The following is an 18,185-nucleotide window of genomic DNA, read 5'->3' as shown; positions in this document are numbered from 1 at the left end:
ACCCGGGAGGCAGAGTTTGCAGTGAGCCGACATCGCGCCACTGCACTCCAGCCTAGGCGACAGAGCAAGACTCCGTCTCAAAAAAAAAAAAAAAAAGAAAAGAAAAGAAAAGAAAAGAAAACATATATTAACTCACAATTTCAACAGTTTATTTAAAAAATGAAAAAATAACAAAATAAAGAAATGTTATATTGGCCTATCATTTCTCTCTTCCCCATGTTTTTAGGGAAAAAGAATAATTCTGGTTTGCTCAAAGTTCTTTTCTAGAAAAAAGTAACTGATGTGTTTTCGGGAAACATCTTCATATCCTTGCAGAAAGACCTTCCATCTGTGCTTATTAAGGGTTAGATTTGCGTTTTAATCCCAGAGTAGCTTCTTGTGTTTTCAGTGTTCCCGTTCTCATCACATGTGTTTGAAGAATGAGAAGGGTGAGGTTGCACAGATGAAAGGCTTGGTTTTCTGAAGGCTCGGGTCTGTGACAAAATGAACATGAAAACTCCAGAGCTGTCTAGGAAGTGAAACAGCCTTCAAATAACGGAAATGTCTTTAAATAACAAATTTTGGAATGATAAAACAGTCCTGACCTTAACTCAAAATTATGGTTGACATGGTGTTTCCTGTATTTACGTATCTATCTGTGCTTTTGAACATTGAAAGAAATGTGACTACTTCACATAAAAAAAAAAAAGAAAAAAGAAAAAAAATTATGGTTGTCGCTATAAAACTCCCTGGGTCTCATACATCAGCCTTATTAAAACAGACCTTCCATGTGATATTTTAGTATTTGTAAAACCCCGCTAACTACAAAATGGATAGCTTTCCTAGTAAGAGCTTTTTTATGTCTTGCTGAATAGCTTTTCTTCCTGCCAAGAAAACTACACATGATAAATACAGCACTATATGCACATATTCTGTGGGGAAGGGCAGAATCGCTTGGCACTCTGAAAATGCACGTTACTCTGGGTGTTTTGCTGAGTATGGTAAATTAAGCATTTTTAAAATAAAATGGTTTGGGTTTCAGGGTTCAAGTTATGTCGACAAACATAATATGTTGTCTTTTGTCTTCATTTCAAAAGTGAAAGGATTAGGTCTTGTACCTCCACACATCATCGATATATTTATGGTTGCTTCTGGCCACAATCTCAAATAAGACATTCTTTTATGTGTCTCATAAACAGCTATTTCATACATACCTATATTTATCTGAACACGCATACTAGTTACCTAGATGCGATATAACTGTACGCAATGTGAGTGAGGAAACTTTACTCAAGGATACTTGAAAATGTATACAGCAGCTACAAGGGGCATTTTTTCCCTCCTCCCTAAATAAAAGTAAAATAATTGCATTAACCAAAAAAGCACACGGAACTAAATCATTTAGTAAACATGCGTGGAAAAAGATTGCTGTCCCGACTCTACCTCATCCGCGTAGATAGAAACTTGTCTAGATGTTTTGTGTGTGGACATGTGTGTGAGTGTGTCCACCAAAGGGAATTGCAGGCTAAAGCCTGCCTCTCTATTGCCTGACGCTTGGACCCTAGGCTGAGGAGATAACTGGCATTTTATGGTTGTCTCTGTCATTGTTTTAGTACCAAAGTTTGTCAGCAACAATCACTTGTTGACAAGTGGAAACAAACACACAAAAAAAACTAAAAAGCTCTGCCATACAAAGTAGATTTATTTCAATACTTGTTCAAGTAAGGCTTAATAAAAGACTTGGAATGGAGATGGGCTTATAACCCATAAAGAATCATTTCTATACCCTCAAATAGAGAATTTGGAGGGTTACTTAGTAGAGGTTAGACGAAAAACAAAACAAAAAATACCACTTTGCAGGGAATTTCCACACAATTATAGCAGATCTAGGGGCTTACATTCTCTATTATCTTTTAACATAAAGTTTAAGGCTGAATTAACGTGAAAGACATCTTTACTTAATGAGATAATGTCACTGAAGGTAACTGAAAGCTTTTGGAACGCAGAAGAGCAGCATGTATCAGCTATTACTACTATCATTATTCATCAGAAATTCTGTTTAAAAGGTTACTCTGACTACTGGGTAAAATTTTATTAACACTTTTCTCTCTCGTGACTTAAAAAAAAATTTAAGCCCGTTTTAATAAAGGTCTCATGCTTGATACATTTGCCTGACTTTTAAAAAATAATCTAAAAGGTGCAAAAATGTTTAAAAGACCAGTGGGGTATTTGACATCCTATTCAATACTTTATTTTGCTATTTAAGTAAAGAAGACAGAAAAAAATACACATTGTGATTCTGCCTAGATTTCCTTCTATGGAGTTAATCATGAACAGGAGGCATATTTGAGAGAAAAGTTTGTTGTTGCTTATTTAAACAGTTCGCCACGGAACGCTCCCTAGACACGGACAAAGAGGGCACGTCGGCACTAAAGTGTTTTTGTAGCTGTGGACTGATGCTAACACAGCCCCGCGGAGAAATCAGAAAAAATCAGTGGCTCTAGGCAGATGATCAGACTTATCTTTTTAGAAACTGTTACTTCTGCTGGAGAGAAAGAGACAATGTATCTCTACAACTTTCTTAGAAAATGGTAGTGCCTAACCCCTCTCCTCTCTCAAAATTATGAGGCGAAGTTTTCCTGCTGCATTATGATCATGAGGAAATAGAGTGCTTCAGCTTGCGAGGCTGCCTGGATTTCCTTGCGTGGAGTCAATCACGAACAGGAGGCAGACTTGTCACCTATCCAATATTCTGGTCCTTCTTAATTATTGTGTTTATAATCAATCAATTCTATTTTCCACTTAAAAAGAGAAAAATAACTACAGAGAGGCTAACTTGGATGGCCTGACTGAATGAACTGGATCTCTTGGGATGTGCACAGTACCTCCTGATGGGCCAGGACATTCCAAATGACCAAGCAGCCCTAATAGGACTCTACTGAAAGCAACTTTGTTCTAATGAAACTGTGGGTATGCCTGGATTTTGTGTTGCTCCCTATAGTTTGTAAATCACAGGAAATAGGCATTTTGATCTGTGTCTCACCACGATCCTTACAGACAGATAGAGCAGGCATGATTTTATTATTTAAGTTACAAGGTTCAAGTAGGTTAAGAACGAGCCCTAGCAGACAATGAAAACTGTATAACTGAATGCATTTCCCTTTTTGCTTTGACTGCTAGGGAGCTCAGATCTAAATTTAATATTTGATAACAGTGACTTTACTTATTTAAGATTTTCGATCAGTCATCTTTAAAAGTGTGTGAAACGTTTTGTTGTGTTTGTGACATTACTGTAAGACTACGAAAGGTTTTGTAAACGATTAAAAAAGGTAAGTAATCAGGCCAAATCAGAAGTAGAAACTAGTCTAGGTACAACTTAAGGGCCCTGAATAATTCCAAATAGGGGAAGGTAAAAATTCAGAGAATAATAGTAGGTTGGTGCAAAGGCAATTGCAGTCATTGCTATTAAAAGTAATGGAAAGACCACATTTACTTTTGCACCAACCTAATAACTATGGAAAATAGTAAATTTCCTATTTCCCACAGTAGTTCCCATTCTACAAGTACGCCAATCTCTTGAGTCACATAGATACAAGGGCCAAGCCTTAGTAAACTGTATTTGGGAGACTTGGTTTGATAAAAGCAGAAAAGAGGAAGAGAAAAACTTCCGAATCAATTTAATATGTAATTCATTTTAAAGGGCTTTGCCTAAGAAACACGGAGTTATATAAACCCACGTGGACCTGGATGAGGATATCCATACATTGGAAGAGAAGGTTGTAAACAAACAGCAAGTTTATTTAAAAAAAAAAAAGTATTGGCAGAAAAACAAAAAGAGTACACCAGATGCAGGTTGCCAAATGTGGTCATTTTGTTTTTCATTGAGCAAACTGAAGCCACATTAATCGGCATGTTTTATTTTGGCTTAACTACATTAGGAGGCGGTTGTAATTCAAATTCCTTATGGGCCTCTCTGGAACCCATCTGCTGTATCTATCATTAATTCTAGTGTGTCTTCAGTCATGGTGAAAAATCACTCTGATAGTTCACAATGTGAAGAAACAGTTAGTCCCTATATGTAGTTTAAAATGTGGCTTTTAAAATCATCATGTGCATTTGTTAAGTCAGGCACATGAATGAGAATGATCAGTTACACTCTCTCCTTTCAAACATTCAACGGGCCCAGGGAGCCCCAAATCCCCCACCAAACCCTTGGCTTGCCAGGGAGAGACAAAGCTAAGTCCCCCTCTTTCCTCTAAGGAAACGATGGACCTTTTTAAGAAGATGATTTCATCTTTCCAGAAAAATTGGTAATATTCAGATGTTCTAAAGAAATCTTGCTGTTCAAAACAGTAGTAAACTGAGTTTTATGAGTTTCTATCACAAGCATATAAAATGCTTTGCTGAAACGACCACTGAACTGGAAAAAGTCAGGAAAAATGACCCTGAATTCCAAGTGAACACTCATAAATCTACCCCTCCCCATTCTCTCTCCCCAAAGAACGTTCTGCATAAAATCCATGTTCCACATCAGCTTACCTCTTGCTTTATAGCAACTCATAATACCATGTGCAGACCAGCAAGTGTGTACTGAAACATGTTCCTTTGTGAAGCTCTTTTCAGGGCATCTAGCGTTACTATGTAAGCAGATAGTCCAGGTATGGGACAGAGTCTCGGAACAAAGCTGATGTGGCGAAGACACACTGGTCATGAAACCCCAAGGGAAAAAGAAAGTAAAAAATAAAACGTAATATGAAGAAGAAAGCCCCTGCAGGATGTCCTGAGAAGAGGATTTTGCAATTTGGGGTTATGTTCCTACACAAAAGCAAACACTTAAACAGACGCATTTTCAAGTTGGGCGAGGCTGTCAAAATCTGCTATCACTTCATTTAATATTTTGGTTGCACAAAGAAATAGGCAATACCCACCTGGGACAAGCCTAAATGGACAGAAGCAGTCTCGGATATATACATGATTTTGCCATCAGATGCTACCACAAAAACAAATCCATCCAAAGTCTGTAAAAGATAAAATGTCAGAATAAGAGATGATCATTCTACATGAGAGTTAAATCTAGCAATGGTACAGTCACTGGGATGGAGGGATGCATCAAATATGACCATCAACATATGCTTGCTAAATGCAAAAACAAAGCCCACGGTCTTAAAAAGGACTGTAGGAAACAGCACCCAGGGTTTAGTTCCCAGTCCAGGCTCTGAAATGCTTTTAAAGCACTTTAGAAACAATCATACATCCACATCACAAAAATCATGCAAAACATTTGAGAATTCCTATTATGCTCAGTTTAAATGTAGTAGCTTTCTTGTTTGGGTTATTTTAGCACTTAGTACAAATCCGGAGTTCTATGGTACTTAGGGGAAAATCTACCACTATATAGATCATTTTATGTCATAATTGGCAGTCATTTATACCACTAGGACATACGCTTTATTTGCCACAATTTTCTAGTTACCTTTAAGTACCATTTGAATAATAAATTCCAAACACTACCACTGCCCAGAAAATAAAACAAAATACCTGGTTATTTTACCAGACTATGTCTACAGAATTAATTATTTAGAATTTGCAAGAGATCAAATAACCTTTGCAAAATTCGAGGAGGAAAAGTATCAACTTCTGAAAAATGAAAACTACCCAAATGAAATTCTGATTTTTCCTAAGTTGGCTAACCCTCAAAAATAAAGTAAAACTATAAGAGGTAATTAAGACAAATAAAAGGTAATGATTATGTTTATGTGTCGAGGATAAAAAGACTAAATTATTTTTGAAAAAGGAAACTGTATTTTATTTACTCATTCATATTTTAGATCCAGAACCAAAAGAAAGCAATAAAGTTGGTGAAAGACTCATGCAACCCACAATGCTGCCCCCATAAAAAATATTCCAAATTAATTTCTGGCCACAAATTCTATTTTTACAGCATGTAATTGAAACCAGATTACCTTTGGTTTTTCTAAGCCACCTTCCCCCCAACCCCTAGAGAGGGGGCTAAAAAGAATGTAGTGTAAGTGAATCTTGAAAGATATCCTTGGATTCTGCTATCTCAAATACAGTTTGCTGCAAAAAGTCTTTGCCAACTAAACTATCATTACCTTCCCCGATGCTAAGGTTGAAAATCAGCATCTTGATTATTAGTCTAACTTTCAAGTTTCTAACTCAGCTGCAAAATATTTTCCCACCTAAACCTGTGGTGTTCCAAAAATATAAACTATACAGCAATTTCTAAAGTTATAAATGTCTTGGTGCATTTGGCATGCTTTCTTAACTCCAAAATCATTAAAGAGACACATTTAGTGAAAAAGTATCTCACAACCAGCCATCTCTGGGATAATGAGGAAAAGAGGAAAATTATCATAATTAAATTCTAAAAGTTGCCAGCAGTAGCTAAAAAAATAACATTCTTAATGGAAAATGTTGGGTATGACTTCGTAGCTTCAAATGACCTAATTCACTTACATGTATAATAACTGCAAAGACACCCGTCCACACACTGCTCCGGAATTAATTAAAGAAATGTAGCATGCAGAAGTCTGGGGGTGTTGACTTTGCCAACCAGGTTTTCACTGAAGTTCCCCAGCACTTAGTTGTCCCTGATATTAGTGTCACTTATAATATGTAGGAGTATGAAACTTGCAACACACCCAGCTCGGAGCTGGAAGTGAAGGAGGGGGAGCAGAGGCCGCCTGGGCAGGGCTCCCAGAGCGCCATTACCCACCGTGGCCACACCATGCGCTTTATGTTGTAAAAGCTCGGGGTTTCAAATATTCCCCGGGTCTTCTCTTCCGCAGGCATGCATTTTAAAAACTAAACCACACTAGGGCACTTGGGGCAAGAGAGTTGTGAAAAGATCTGCTTTTTGGAAATGCAGAGCTAGCGGCTGACTCGCTGACCTAAGTCATGGCATCCTGCAGCCAACATTTTTTAAATTATTATTTTAAAGTAAAACACAAAATAGAGGGCGGAAATGCAGAGCAGCTCTCGGTAGGCATTTTTCGATGGCAGAGACAAATGACAGGAGTGGGGGAATGAATTGGGTCGTTGATGAGGCTCTGTAAAGGGCATTTGAAAGATTGGGATCTGTCCCCAGCCAGCACCAACTGCCCACCTGGAAGTGGCGAGCTGTGCCCAGGGCTACCCCGATGACCCACAAAGCCCCTCTGCTGCCAGGGAAAAGCTGAGGTCAGGGTGGCGCGTGCAGCTCCTGCAGGGTGAATGGCCCCCGGCTCGGGGAGCTAAGCACCTGGCTCCAAACCAAGCAAGAGCCTGGAGGCCTCACCAAGTTCTGGTTATCCGGCTGGGCTCTAGAGCTAGGCCAATGGGCTAACCCCACTCCACCTTTTGCTGTGTGACCTTAGACATGTTATTTAACCTCTCTGTGCCTCAATTTCCTCCTCTTAAAAAAATGAAGTTAAAAACAGAACCCAGGCAGGACGCGTTGGCTCACGCCTGTAATTCCAACACTTTGGGAGGCTGAGGTGGGCGGCTCATCAGAGGTCAGGAGTTCGAGACCAGCCTGGCCAACGTGGTGAAACCCCATCTCTACAAAAATACAAAAATTAGCCAGGCATGATGGCGAGTTCCTGTAATCCTGGCTACTCGGGAGGCTGAAGCCGGAGAATCACTTGAATCCGGGAGATGGAGGTTGGAGTGAGCCGAGATCGTGCCATTGCACTCCAGGCAAGGCCACAGAGTGAGACTCCGTCTCAAAAACAAACAAACAAACAAACAAACAAAAAACCAACCCCCCCCCAAAAAACCAAAAACAAACAAACAAACAAAAAACAAACAAAAACAAGGCAAAAAAGAGAACGCACTCTAGATGGGAAGGGGAAGCCAATAAAGTCCGGAACTGAATGTGGCCTGCAGTAAGCTCTGGACAAGTGCCCCTGTTAATATTCTATTATCGATACTGTCTCTCCGTGCTTGCGCCCCCCGCACACACGCAGCGGCCGAATGCTTTAGAGCTCAGAGCAGCCGGATCATTCCTGCTGCTCCGGCCCTAGCGCCTGGCACAGAGCAAGCTCTGGGTGGAAGCTGCCGAGGGAAGCGAGGTTGGAAAGGACTTGACCACGCTCGGGAGGCGCCCCTGGCCTAGGTCTCAGGTGGCCTGGGGAGTCCTGGGGCTTTCGGCGGGGTGTGGGGGCAGATGTAGGGTTAGGGTAGGTTTGGCCGCAGGCCGCATCCGACATGCTAAGCGTCCATCCCTCCGCAATGGGGACCACCCCTATCCCCAGCCCCCGGCAGCCTCTGGATCTGCCCAGCCCTCCTGGAGAAGGGGCGCCTGGAGGCTGGGGTGGCGGGGTCGGAAGGGAGCCTGCGGCGGCTGCGCTCCTCCCCTGGTGCGGCCGCTCTACCTGCAGCAAGTGCGATCCCAGCTCCTTGGCGACGCTGTCCAGGGGCCCGGCGCGGCTTGGCTGTCCCCACGCGTCTCCTAAACCTGAACCGAGGAAGAAGGTAAATCAGTAAACTGCAGCGCCCAGCCCGATGCCTGGGCGCCAGGCAGGTCACGCGGAACCCCTGCACCCTGCCAGCCCACCCCACGAGTCCTGCGCGTCCCCACGCTGCCTCCCCGGCTCCGCAGCCGCCATCTGTGCTCTCGCCGTCGTCCCTTTGCCCTTGGTGAAAAAAGAAAAGGCCGGGGGAGAAATCCCCGCCGCGGCCGGCAGCCCGGGCTCCCGTGTGAGCCTGCCAGGCCCACAGCTCCCGCGGGTCGCCCACGTGCTTATGGCCCTGAAATTGCCGTTTTATTTGAAATGCCACAAAGTAATCTAATCTGCTTTGAAATCGCCATTCTCGTGGCCAAACGGGGATATCGATTTGACCCGTAAATATTCCCCCAAGGACCCTCCTTCCTTCCCTCCTTTCTTTCCCTGCTTCTCCGGCAACTCCTGTTTTTCCCAAAGGCAGAGAGGCTGAGACAAAAAGTCCCCACCGCCCAGGAGGCAGCTCCTGCCGCATAAAAAGCCCCCTACACGCTACCCCTTGGGCTTCCCAGCTCTCACAGGCGCCCTGCGAGCGCGGTCCTCCTTCCAATCCGAAACTGTCTGCCTGGGAGGGGTTTACCTGGGGGCTCCCCGAGAGCAGACTCCAATCTGGGGGCGGTGGGAGAAGGATGGGCCACAGGCCAAACTGGAAAGGGTCCCTTGTCACATAATTAGGGATCCCCCGCCCCTCCGTTCAACAGGCCTCCTGCCCTTCCTCACCACCTCCCCAAAAGCTACCAACTGGTATTACGCACCAGGGGAAAGAAGGCTCTGCCCATCGGGGCTCCCCTCCTGCTGCACCCTCGGCCTGACTGCTGCACCCCGCGAGAACCCAGGCTTGCCCTACATACTCCGAGGAAGCAGGAAAGCCGGGCGAGGCTGCGGCGCTTAGCGCGGGCTGGGACAACCCCCGACCCCTCCCCGGAGTCTTCCTGCCGGCAGCCTTGCCGTAGACCCTCCACTGAGCGCCGTGGCTGCCGCGCCAGATGGCGAGGGCGGGTGCACCGCCTGAACCCCAACCTCCCCGGAGGACAACACGCCCGCCGCCTCCCGGCCCACGAGCCTAGCGCCCGAACCCTGGCTGCTACCCCTGCGGGGCGAGCTGCAGACGCTGCTGGCGCGCCCCCAGCCCCAACCCACGATGCCCTCCCCAGACCCCAGGAACTTCAGGCCAGGCCCAGCACCAGCCCCAGCCCCAGCCCCCACTGCCTGCCTTCGTGCGGTGACGCGAGCACCTAACCAAAGGCAGGAGCCTCTGGGCAGGGCCGGATACGACGGACGGGGAACCTGACTAGCCGTGCAGATCCTGGAGACCGTTCCCGGGGCCTCAAAGCCCTTCCAAGTGGGCACCCCGAGTGGGTTCCCGAGGAGTCGCTGTGCAGTCACCCAGTCACCCTGGGTCTCTCAGCCTTCCCAGGAACGCCCAGGGCGTCGCGGTTTCTGGAGGCCTCGACCTCTGGAAGCGTAAAATGCACCTCGGCCCAGGGCAGCGGCTTCGCAAACCCTTCCCTATTCGGCAACGAAAAACTTAAAAAAAAAAAAAAAGTATTCCGGATTTAAAAAGGGATGACCTTTAATTTCTCCTCCTGGGCTCAAGGAATTAGGGGCTTATCTTGGCTGAAGAGGTGGCTAATTTCCACATACATGATCCCGAGAATACAATCACAGTTCATTATTCGGGGGCCTCCAGCCTCCACCACGGGGGCAGAGGTGGCTTTTTAATCCCGGGAAATCGCCCTCACCACCGTGATCACAGCAGCACTCCCTGCGCTCTCAGCAGCAGGTCCTTCCTCCCAGGCCTCGTGGCGGCAGCATTGGCAACCATTTAACCAGCAATGGCAAGAACCAAAATATAAATGTCCTGGGGTTCGGTGAAGTAAGACTTCACTAACGACTCAGGAATTCTCATTTCCAAAAATGGACAAACGCACCCTGGCAGCTGTCCTTTTCTCTGCTGCTGGGTCGTTCCTGGGGTTGGGCAGTTGTCCTGGAGCCGCCTTTGCCCTGTTTGGTGCTAAAGAAATTTAGGTTAAGTAAGACCAAAAGCCTTCAAAGCCCTTGGTAAGTAAACTATGCTTAATTTCTGAAACACACAAGGATTGCAAAACTTCACTCTGCATCAACTGAACACAAATCAATCACTTTAATTAAGCTAAACCCTTGCTAGATCTATGGGACTTGAACCCACAAAAATTTAGCGTGAGCCTGGCCTCTGGGCCCTGGCTTCTTGCAAAGCCCATGGAGGGAAGACTTGGGGAGAAATCTGCACCTACTGAAATGAACTCCAGACCATACTCCACTGCCCGGGATCTCCTGAAAGCCTCCTCGAAGGCCCTGGCTCTACATGCAAAAGTGCATTGGGCACACCGGACAATTGTCTGTATAATTCAAATACCCGCACACTTCAAGATAACTTGTTCTCTTAGATCGTTATAGTTTTTCTGTAATTCCCCAAAGCCTCTGCTATGTCAGCAGAGATCTGGTGCAAACGACCCTTTCCCACCTGGTGGAGGTGGCCTGGTGCTAGATGTTCCTCCCAAGCACCCCTGCCTCTAGGCCACCCCAGCCTGGGGCGGTGGCGCTGCCAGTTCTTCCATTAGAAACCAATGTGGGCAAGGTTTTTTCACTCAGCTCATAAAAATCTACTTTGGTCTGAATGCAGAGACTAAATGAAGATTTGCAACGCAAGAAAATTGTCTTGGTACTGTGAAGTGATATACACTCCCACGAAAGTGAGGCACTGGGCACGTGGCCCTTATCTGGAATTAAAGAAGGGTTTTATTTCAAAAACAGGGGATGAGAAGAGTCGGGGCTAGGCGCCTCGGAGTTAGCGGCTCCCAGCACTCACTGCTCTCCTGTAGCAGCCAGGGGTCCCCAATCCAGCCTGTGATTTCCTGCCGGAGGGGTGGGGGTGGGCTGGGGGTGAGGGGGGTGAGGTTGGGACTGGGGGGAGGGGAGTTCCCTGCACCCCTGCCGAGCGCTGCAGGACCTGTGGGGAGGCTGTGCTATTGGAAGTCAGGGATGGCCAGGTTGCCGGGACCCCCAGGGAGAAATAGAGGGAAAGGGAGCCAGCGCCTCATTCCCCGCTGCCCGCCAGCACCTGTGAGTGTGTGCATGTTGGTTCCACACCCTGCCTGCGGTTCCTCACACCACAGACACTGCCTTCACGTGATCCCTCCTCTCCGGAAGCTGGCCCTGGGGGTACCTCCAGATGCAGGTCACAGAGATCATAAACAGTACCACACCAAGAAGACTTTGGGAGCAAACGGGGAGATAGTTCCTGCACTGTGAGGTGGCCGACCCCCTTCATAAGGGCGCCTAAGGGAGACCTGTAAAGGAGGCAGCAAGCTTCGTGCCTTCCTCTGGGTGGTGGCAGGGACTGTGGGTCCAGCCCAGGACACAGGGCCTGGACTCTGGTAGGAACACCAGGTTAGACGGCCATTCTTTCACTGCCCCTCCGGCAACCTCAGGCATCTAAAAACGTCTGTGACAAAGTCTCCTCACAGGGTTCTTGTGAATATCAAATGCGGTTAACAACAAGAAGGTGCCGGTCCCTACTCCCAGCCCTCCGTGGAAAATCGGACCTGGGAGTGTGGAAAATCCAGAACAGTTTGGGAGCCCCCACCTGGGTGCAGGGGTCTCACCTCCTCCCGACTCCCCCTCCCTGCTTTAAGACGCCAGCTGGGCCCGTCGCCTCGGTCTGATCTCCAGAAGGGTTCGACCTTTAAACCTCTATTTCTCACCTCCAAAACGGGATTTTTGTGGGATTAAATGAGCGCGGCCCAGCCCGAAGCCCCGGTGTTTGCCGGGCTGCCATCACTTTGTGCCGACCTCTCTGACTTTCCCACCCTTTCCCTGACTGCGGCCTCTCCTCCCCCAATTATCACTCGCTCCAGGGGGAGCTGGAGTAGGGGAGGGGAGAGGGGTATCTCTGGGGAGCGTGACCTCTGGCGCGTTGCCGGCCATCTGAGGACTCAAGGTCACACTTTCGGATTGCAAACCACTCCAAAGTCAAGAAGGGTATGTGCGTGGCGGGAGAGGAGGGTGAGGACTGGCTGCCTCTTCCGCTCCCTGCTCCACGCAAGCAAATTTTGGGATCCTGGAGCTTTCCGCGCAGGCAGCCTCTACAGCTCCGCCACCCCCGACCTCGGCGTTTACGACCCTGAAGCCGCAGCACGACCCCCCTGCAGGGGCGGTAGACTCAGGGGCTCCCTTGGGAACACGAGGCGCCGGAAACCTGTGCCAGGGCATAAGGAGGGAGTTTGGGGCCAGTTCCTCGCCTCGCTGCTCTAGGACAGCCTACAACTTGAGCCTCTAAGCCTCCTTTCCCCACACAAGGATCCCAGTAAATAGTCGCAATTTGGGGCGCATCTGCGCGCTTCCGTCCTTCTCCCGCCTCGGAGCCCTCCTGTTCTCCCCGGGGCCCCTGAAAAGCCCGCCTCTTGCGCCCTTTTCCAAACTGGGGACCGGGTGAGAAGGGGGTGGTCGTGGGGACGCCCCAAGACAGTCTCCCTTGGCCGATGGGGAGGGGCAGGGAAGGAGGCTCCTAGCTTGGCCGGGCGTGTCGCCCGCGGGTATCCTACGTGCTCTGAGGACAGGCAGAAGGCCCCTTGCCCCCACTGCCGGTGCCCAGACCTGGGCAGTTCATACGCCGCCCCAGTAGCTGCTGGCTCCGAGGAGGTCGGCACGCACAGCAGTCCGGAGGCTCCCTTTCAGCCCCGGGGTTCAGGGATCCAGGTCCTCCTCTAGCCCCGCGCTGAATCTGCAGCGCGCGCTCCACTTCCTCGCCTCCAACGAAAGCACAGGCCCTGTGCCCGGGTGTCCCCTTTACCACGTCCCAGATTGTCCCCTCTGCGCCTGTGAGCTTTCCCTCCTGGATCCCCGGCTGCAGCCTGGCAGGCTTCAAAGCAGGGATGGGGAAAGAGTTGTAAAAATCTACGTTGTTCTGTTAAACAGTCGACCTTTAATTAATCTGCATTTTTTCCAGCGGAGGTAGAGAATGGCCTCACATCTATGACGCCCTCACAGGTATAGAGGTGAGTTTCTCCTCACCCAGCTCTCCAAATCAAGTCACTTTGGTTCCGGGAAACAATGTCTAAGATAACTTGGCTTCTCTTGGAGTGCTCAGGTGGAAGTGGTGATGGGGGCACCTGCAGCTGAATTTAGTCCCAAAGGCACCCAGGCATTGGAAGAGTTCAGACCTTGAACCCCACCTCTTTTTGTGTGGGCAAATGACAGTTTCTGGAGTAGCAATTCCTTCTCCCTCTTTCACCCACACCCGTCTTGGGTCTTTCGGGTTGGGAAAGGGAGATGGGGAGACTTAACCTTGGTTTCCAACTTCACTACTGAGCTGGGTCCTGGGACCAGTCTGTTGTGCCAGGTTTGCAGTGGCACTGCTGTCTGGTGCTGGAGGCCCTGCCTCTGACCTCCGACGAGCAGAGGCTGACCTGCGTCCTGCTGCCTTTGGTCAGAGCAGCTATGGCCGGGGAGCAACCCGAGTTCGGAGCAGCTGTGGCCAGGGAAGAACCAGAGCTTGCCTGCCAGCATGCTTTCACGGTTTCCAAAGCCGGTATCTCCAGAACAGAGGGCCCACTTTGGGGAGGGCCGGCTGACCACCGGACTCAGCGCTGCCCCAGCCCGGAGCTTATCTTAACCACCCGCCAAGACTCATCAAGTTTTCCATTTTGAGCCCATGTCCAAAGCCAGCCTTGCTCTCCTGTCCTCTTCCCAGTCCTATCTACTTTCCATTTGTTAGTTCACTGTCAAAGGGGAGAAAAGATGGCCACCCAGAAAGCAGGGATCTTCAAAGTCCAGGCAGTGAGTCCTTCATCCCTGCCATTCAAGACTCCTTTGACCCAGGGAACATGGGCAGCTCACAGGAAGGGGTGAGTGGCCTAGGAACAACACTTAGGATTCCCCCTCACTGCATAGTTCTGCTTCTGGGACCTCAGTCTTCATCACAGCAACCCTGTGCATTGCTAATGGGCCCATTTTACAGACAAGGAGACCAAGGCCGAGTAGCACAGCATGACAATGGGGACTTAAACCTGGCTGTAAATGTTGAAAGCATCCCCAAGCCATTGAACTGGCTACTGAGTGAGGTGCTTACCCTGGTTCTGGTGGTCTCCCTCTGTCCTACACACAGGGACCCCTCTGAGTTCCTTTTTCTGTTTTACCACCTGAGGAGATCTGGGTTAAAAGGAACAGAGGCTGGCAGCCTCCTGGGTGCAGTGGGGTGAGAACATGCCCCACAGGACCGCAGTGGCAGCAACTGGTCTGCTATTGCCCTTGCTATGGGGCCTTGAGAAAGGCCTGTGTCATGTCTGGCCTCCATTTCCCCAGGTATGAAGGGTTAATCTTGTGATCCTTGCAGTTCCTTAGCACTATGCTATTCTTTTTATTTTGTTTTTCCTCCCAGAGTCCTAAGTTGGTCTCTAGATTCTTTACCCCAGCAATCCACTTGCTTTGAGACAAGACCGCCCTTGGCGGATCAATTCCTCATGGTATTTTTCACCTTGCAGCTGAGAGCCCAAGGCCATCTGAGAGCCCCTGCCACAGCCCGGGACTACCCTGGCCCTAAAACCTCCCTAGGGCCACCACCCTGACCCTGGCAGCTCAGACAGACCCTATTCCAACCCTGCAGCTGTATCCTCCCTCACAGACACAGGTTCCCTGAGAAGAGGTTAAATCAATCAAGATGCCACTCTTTGGAGCTACTGGAAGGGTGACCAGTTTGCATAAATGGACTCCTGTTTGCATAATGGAGGTCTTTCTAAATGCATCTTCCTCCTCTGCCCTAAGCTCCCAGCTTCCCTATTCCTCAGCCCCAGACTGACTGAGGGCCAAGGCCCCTGAGCGGCTGTCCTGACGAATTCCAAGGATATGTGTCCACCCACTCTAGGTCTACCCTACCCCAGGCATCGCAGGAATGGAGGACAGAGGGACTAAGCCACTGCTCCCTTCCCTTTCTGAGAGGGACCAAACAGGTTCAGGGCCCTTTCCAAAACTCTAGGGCCAAACAGGTCCCTTCCAGAGTGCCAACTTCCAGGGTCACCCCCCAAAAAAATACACAGGAGGCCCCTCAACTTCTCCCAAACCTGCCACCAGAGCAAGCTGCTCAAGTCCTGGCCCCCAGAAGGACCACCCCGCACAAACTCAGGGCCCAGCAATTCTCAGCCCAAATGCCTGGAGACTTGCTTTCCAGAGCCAGAACGCACAGACCCGGTTTAAAGGCGGCTGAGCGGTACACCCACCACTTCGCAGCTTTCCACAGGCTCTCCGGGAAATCCCTCACACGGCGAACAGTTTTTGAGCAGCCGTGTTTTCTCAGCCCTCCCTTACTAATTTCTGGTTTAATTGAATTCACTGTCCACAAATCATTTAATCTTTGGATTGTTTCTTCGAATGCTTTTTCTATTTCCAAAGGGGGCAGAGGGCAGTGAGCGCCCTCTTGTCTGGATTCCACACTTGCTTTGTTGCATGCGGTTAAGAAAGGCTCATCCCAGGAAACCAGTTACCACCACGCCTCCCCCGGCGGGAAGGAGACTCATAAAACCGAATGCTCTTTTAATTTCCCCTGAAACATCAACCGGAGTGGAATCATCTCTACTTCTCTGCCAAGGGGTCACCCTTGAGCAGACAAGTAGCGACCACCTTGGGCAACAGCTCTCAGCAGGAGGGGCTGGGAGTGGGGTATTTTTGCCAGGTTCCGGGTAGGAAAGGTAGGAACCTGCGCTGGGCTGAAGGACTGCCGCGCCCGAGAGGAGAGCGCCCCGGGGCTGCGCGGTAGGGCCGGGTGGCACAGGAGAGGCCAAGGGTCCTCTTCCAGCCACCTCCGCTGCCGGGTGTTCCCCGGTCCGCCCGGCTCCTGGGCAGGGGAGCCGCGGGGCTGGAGGCCGCGCTTGCAGACCGGCCCTCCGCGCTCCACCAGTGAGGCGCTGAGAAGCGCAGCTCCAGACCCAGCGACCAGCACAAACAACAGGCTTGGCAGCGACGAATGCAAAAGGTCGAGCTCTCTGATTTCGAGTAGAGTGCCTGGTGGGGATGGCGCTATGGAGGCGCCCTGCGGCCTAAGGACACCTGTCGCCTGTGCTGCAACGACCGTCCGGCGCCCTGCAGCGGAAGTTGTCTCCCTACCCCAGCACTGGCTCCCGGGGCTCCAGAGGCCGCCGCAGCCCTCCCAGCTCCTGGGCCCAGAGGACCCAGCAGACCCCTGAGCAGCGCGCCTCCCAGCAAAGAGTCAAACCCTTCGGGCCAGGCCGCAGCGACCCCTCTGGGGGCAGAGGCGCTGGAAGACGCGGCCCGGAACGCTTGGGACGCCAAAAACGAACGTTGTGGTGACCAGGCCTTCCTGAGACCTGCTGCTCGGAGGTTACTGGCCGGGCAGCCACTGTCACCAGCGGCAGCCAGCGTGGGCGGCGGGGCAGCCCACCCAGCGCGCCACCATTTCTTCCGGTTCCGAGTCTTCGGGACCGCGTGTCCCAGCGCCCCTGGCCCACTGTGACACATTTTCAATCCTGAAAAGAATGTCAGCTCCGTCTGCCATTTTCGAATTAATCGGCCTCCTCTCTTTCAGCCGGATCTCAGCTCACCAACGGCGCGGGGGTGGTGGTCTCTTCTGCCCTGACTTCCCGCACCCCAGCCTCACTAGAGGGCCCGGCTCCGCACAAGTGCTCGCTGTGTGGCCTCAGCCTGCAGTGCCTGGGCCTCGCCGTGATGCACGCTGCCTCCCAGCACGTGAAGCCGACCCTCCTTCACCTCCTCCAGGAAGAGAAAAAAAGAGGGAGGAATGAAGGAAAAATAAAGGGAATTGTAGAAAGAAAAGAAGGAAGGGAAGGAGGGAAAATGAAAGAAAGGAATGGGGAAAGCAAGCAAGCAAAACAAAACCAGGGTGAACTTCCAAAGAAAGGAAAGAAGGCAGAAAAGGAAAGAAAATAAACCAATGCATTGGCAAAGGAAGGAAGGAAGGAGAGAGAGAATGAAAGAAAGAGGAAAAAAGAAAGAAAAGGAGACAAAGAAAGAAAGAAAGAAAAAGAGAGACAGAGGCAGAAAGAGAGAAAAAAAAATCCAAACCAAACCAGAATGCATTGGTGAAGGAAGGAAGGAAGGAGGAAAGGGAGAAAGAACAAAACCAGAAAGAACCTGCAGGCTGTGAAGGCTGGGGGACTGCCTGCCCCTGGAACAATTCGTAATTCACCCTCACCCAGCCCTGGACCAGGAGAGGGTTTGGTCGCCTGGGCCGCCAAGGCCCTGGCCCCTCGCTCCAAGCCAGCGCCGAAGCCGAAGACCCTCACGCAACCTCCCTCAGACGCCCCAGCTCTGGACGCCAGGCCGCGGCAGCCCCTCTAGGCGGGCCGGCTTGAGCTTCCCGCCTGGGCCGAGGCCGCCGGGCTCTCCAGCGTCCCCGGCTGCCCACCTGCTCCTCACCTTCGGGGAAGACGGCGCGCATCTTCAGGTAGCTCGTGGTGAGGCGGATGATGGACGCTTTGTCCAGCTGCGAGGTGATGGCCGACGGCAGCGGGAGCAGCTTGGCCAGCTCGTAAAACTCGCCATTTTCCTTCTCCCTCCTGGTCTTGGCCGCATTCTTGGACTTCTCCTTCATCGCGCCTCGGCTCCGGGCATATTAGACCCGGCCGTGCTCCAGGCCCGCGGAGCCCCGCTCGTGCTGCGGCGGCTGGGATGGGGAAGGGGACGCCCAGAGCC

General features: G+C 50.0%; 1 protein-coding gene across 1 annotated transcript in view; it reads right to left on the bottom strand.

Moving 5' to 3' along the window:
* Positions 1 to 18,084, bottom strand: part of SIM2 (single-minded family bHLH transcription factor 2) — a 42,898-nt gene extending 24,814 nt beyond the window's left edge. Inside the window, exons 1-3 of the mRNA XM_011987741.1 lie at positions 17,910 to 18,084; positions 8,355 to 8,437; positions 4,908 to 4,997 (exon numbers count right to left, since the gene is read on the bottom strand). Of these exons, the coding sequence (XP_011843131.1) occupies positions 4,908 to 4,997; positions 8,355 to 8,437; positions 17,910 to 18,084 (348 nt within the window). The remainder of the gene's footprint in view (positions 1 to 4,907; positions 4,998 to 8,354; positions 8,438 to 17,909) is intronic.
* Between the last annotated feature and the right edge of the window lie 101 nt (positions 18,085 to 18,185).

The sequence above is a fragment of the Mandrillus leucophaeus genome, unplaced genomic scaffold (assembly GCF_000951045.1).
Source record: "Mandrillus leucophaeus isolate KB7577 unplaced genomic scaffold, Mleu.le_1.0 Scaffold315, whole genome shotgun sequence".
In the NCBI taxonomy this organism is placed as follows: Eukaryota; Metazoa; Chordata; class Mammalia; order Primates; family Cercopithecidae; genus Mandrillus; species Mandrillus leucophaeus.
This window is presented reverse-complemented; position numbering and strand designations above follow the sequence as displayed.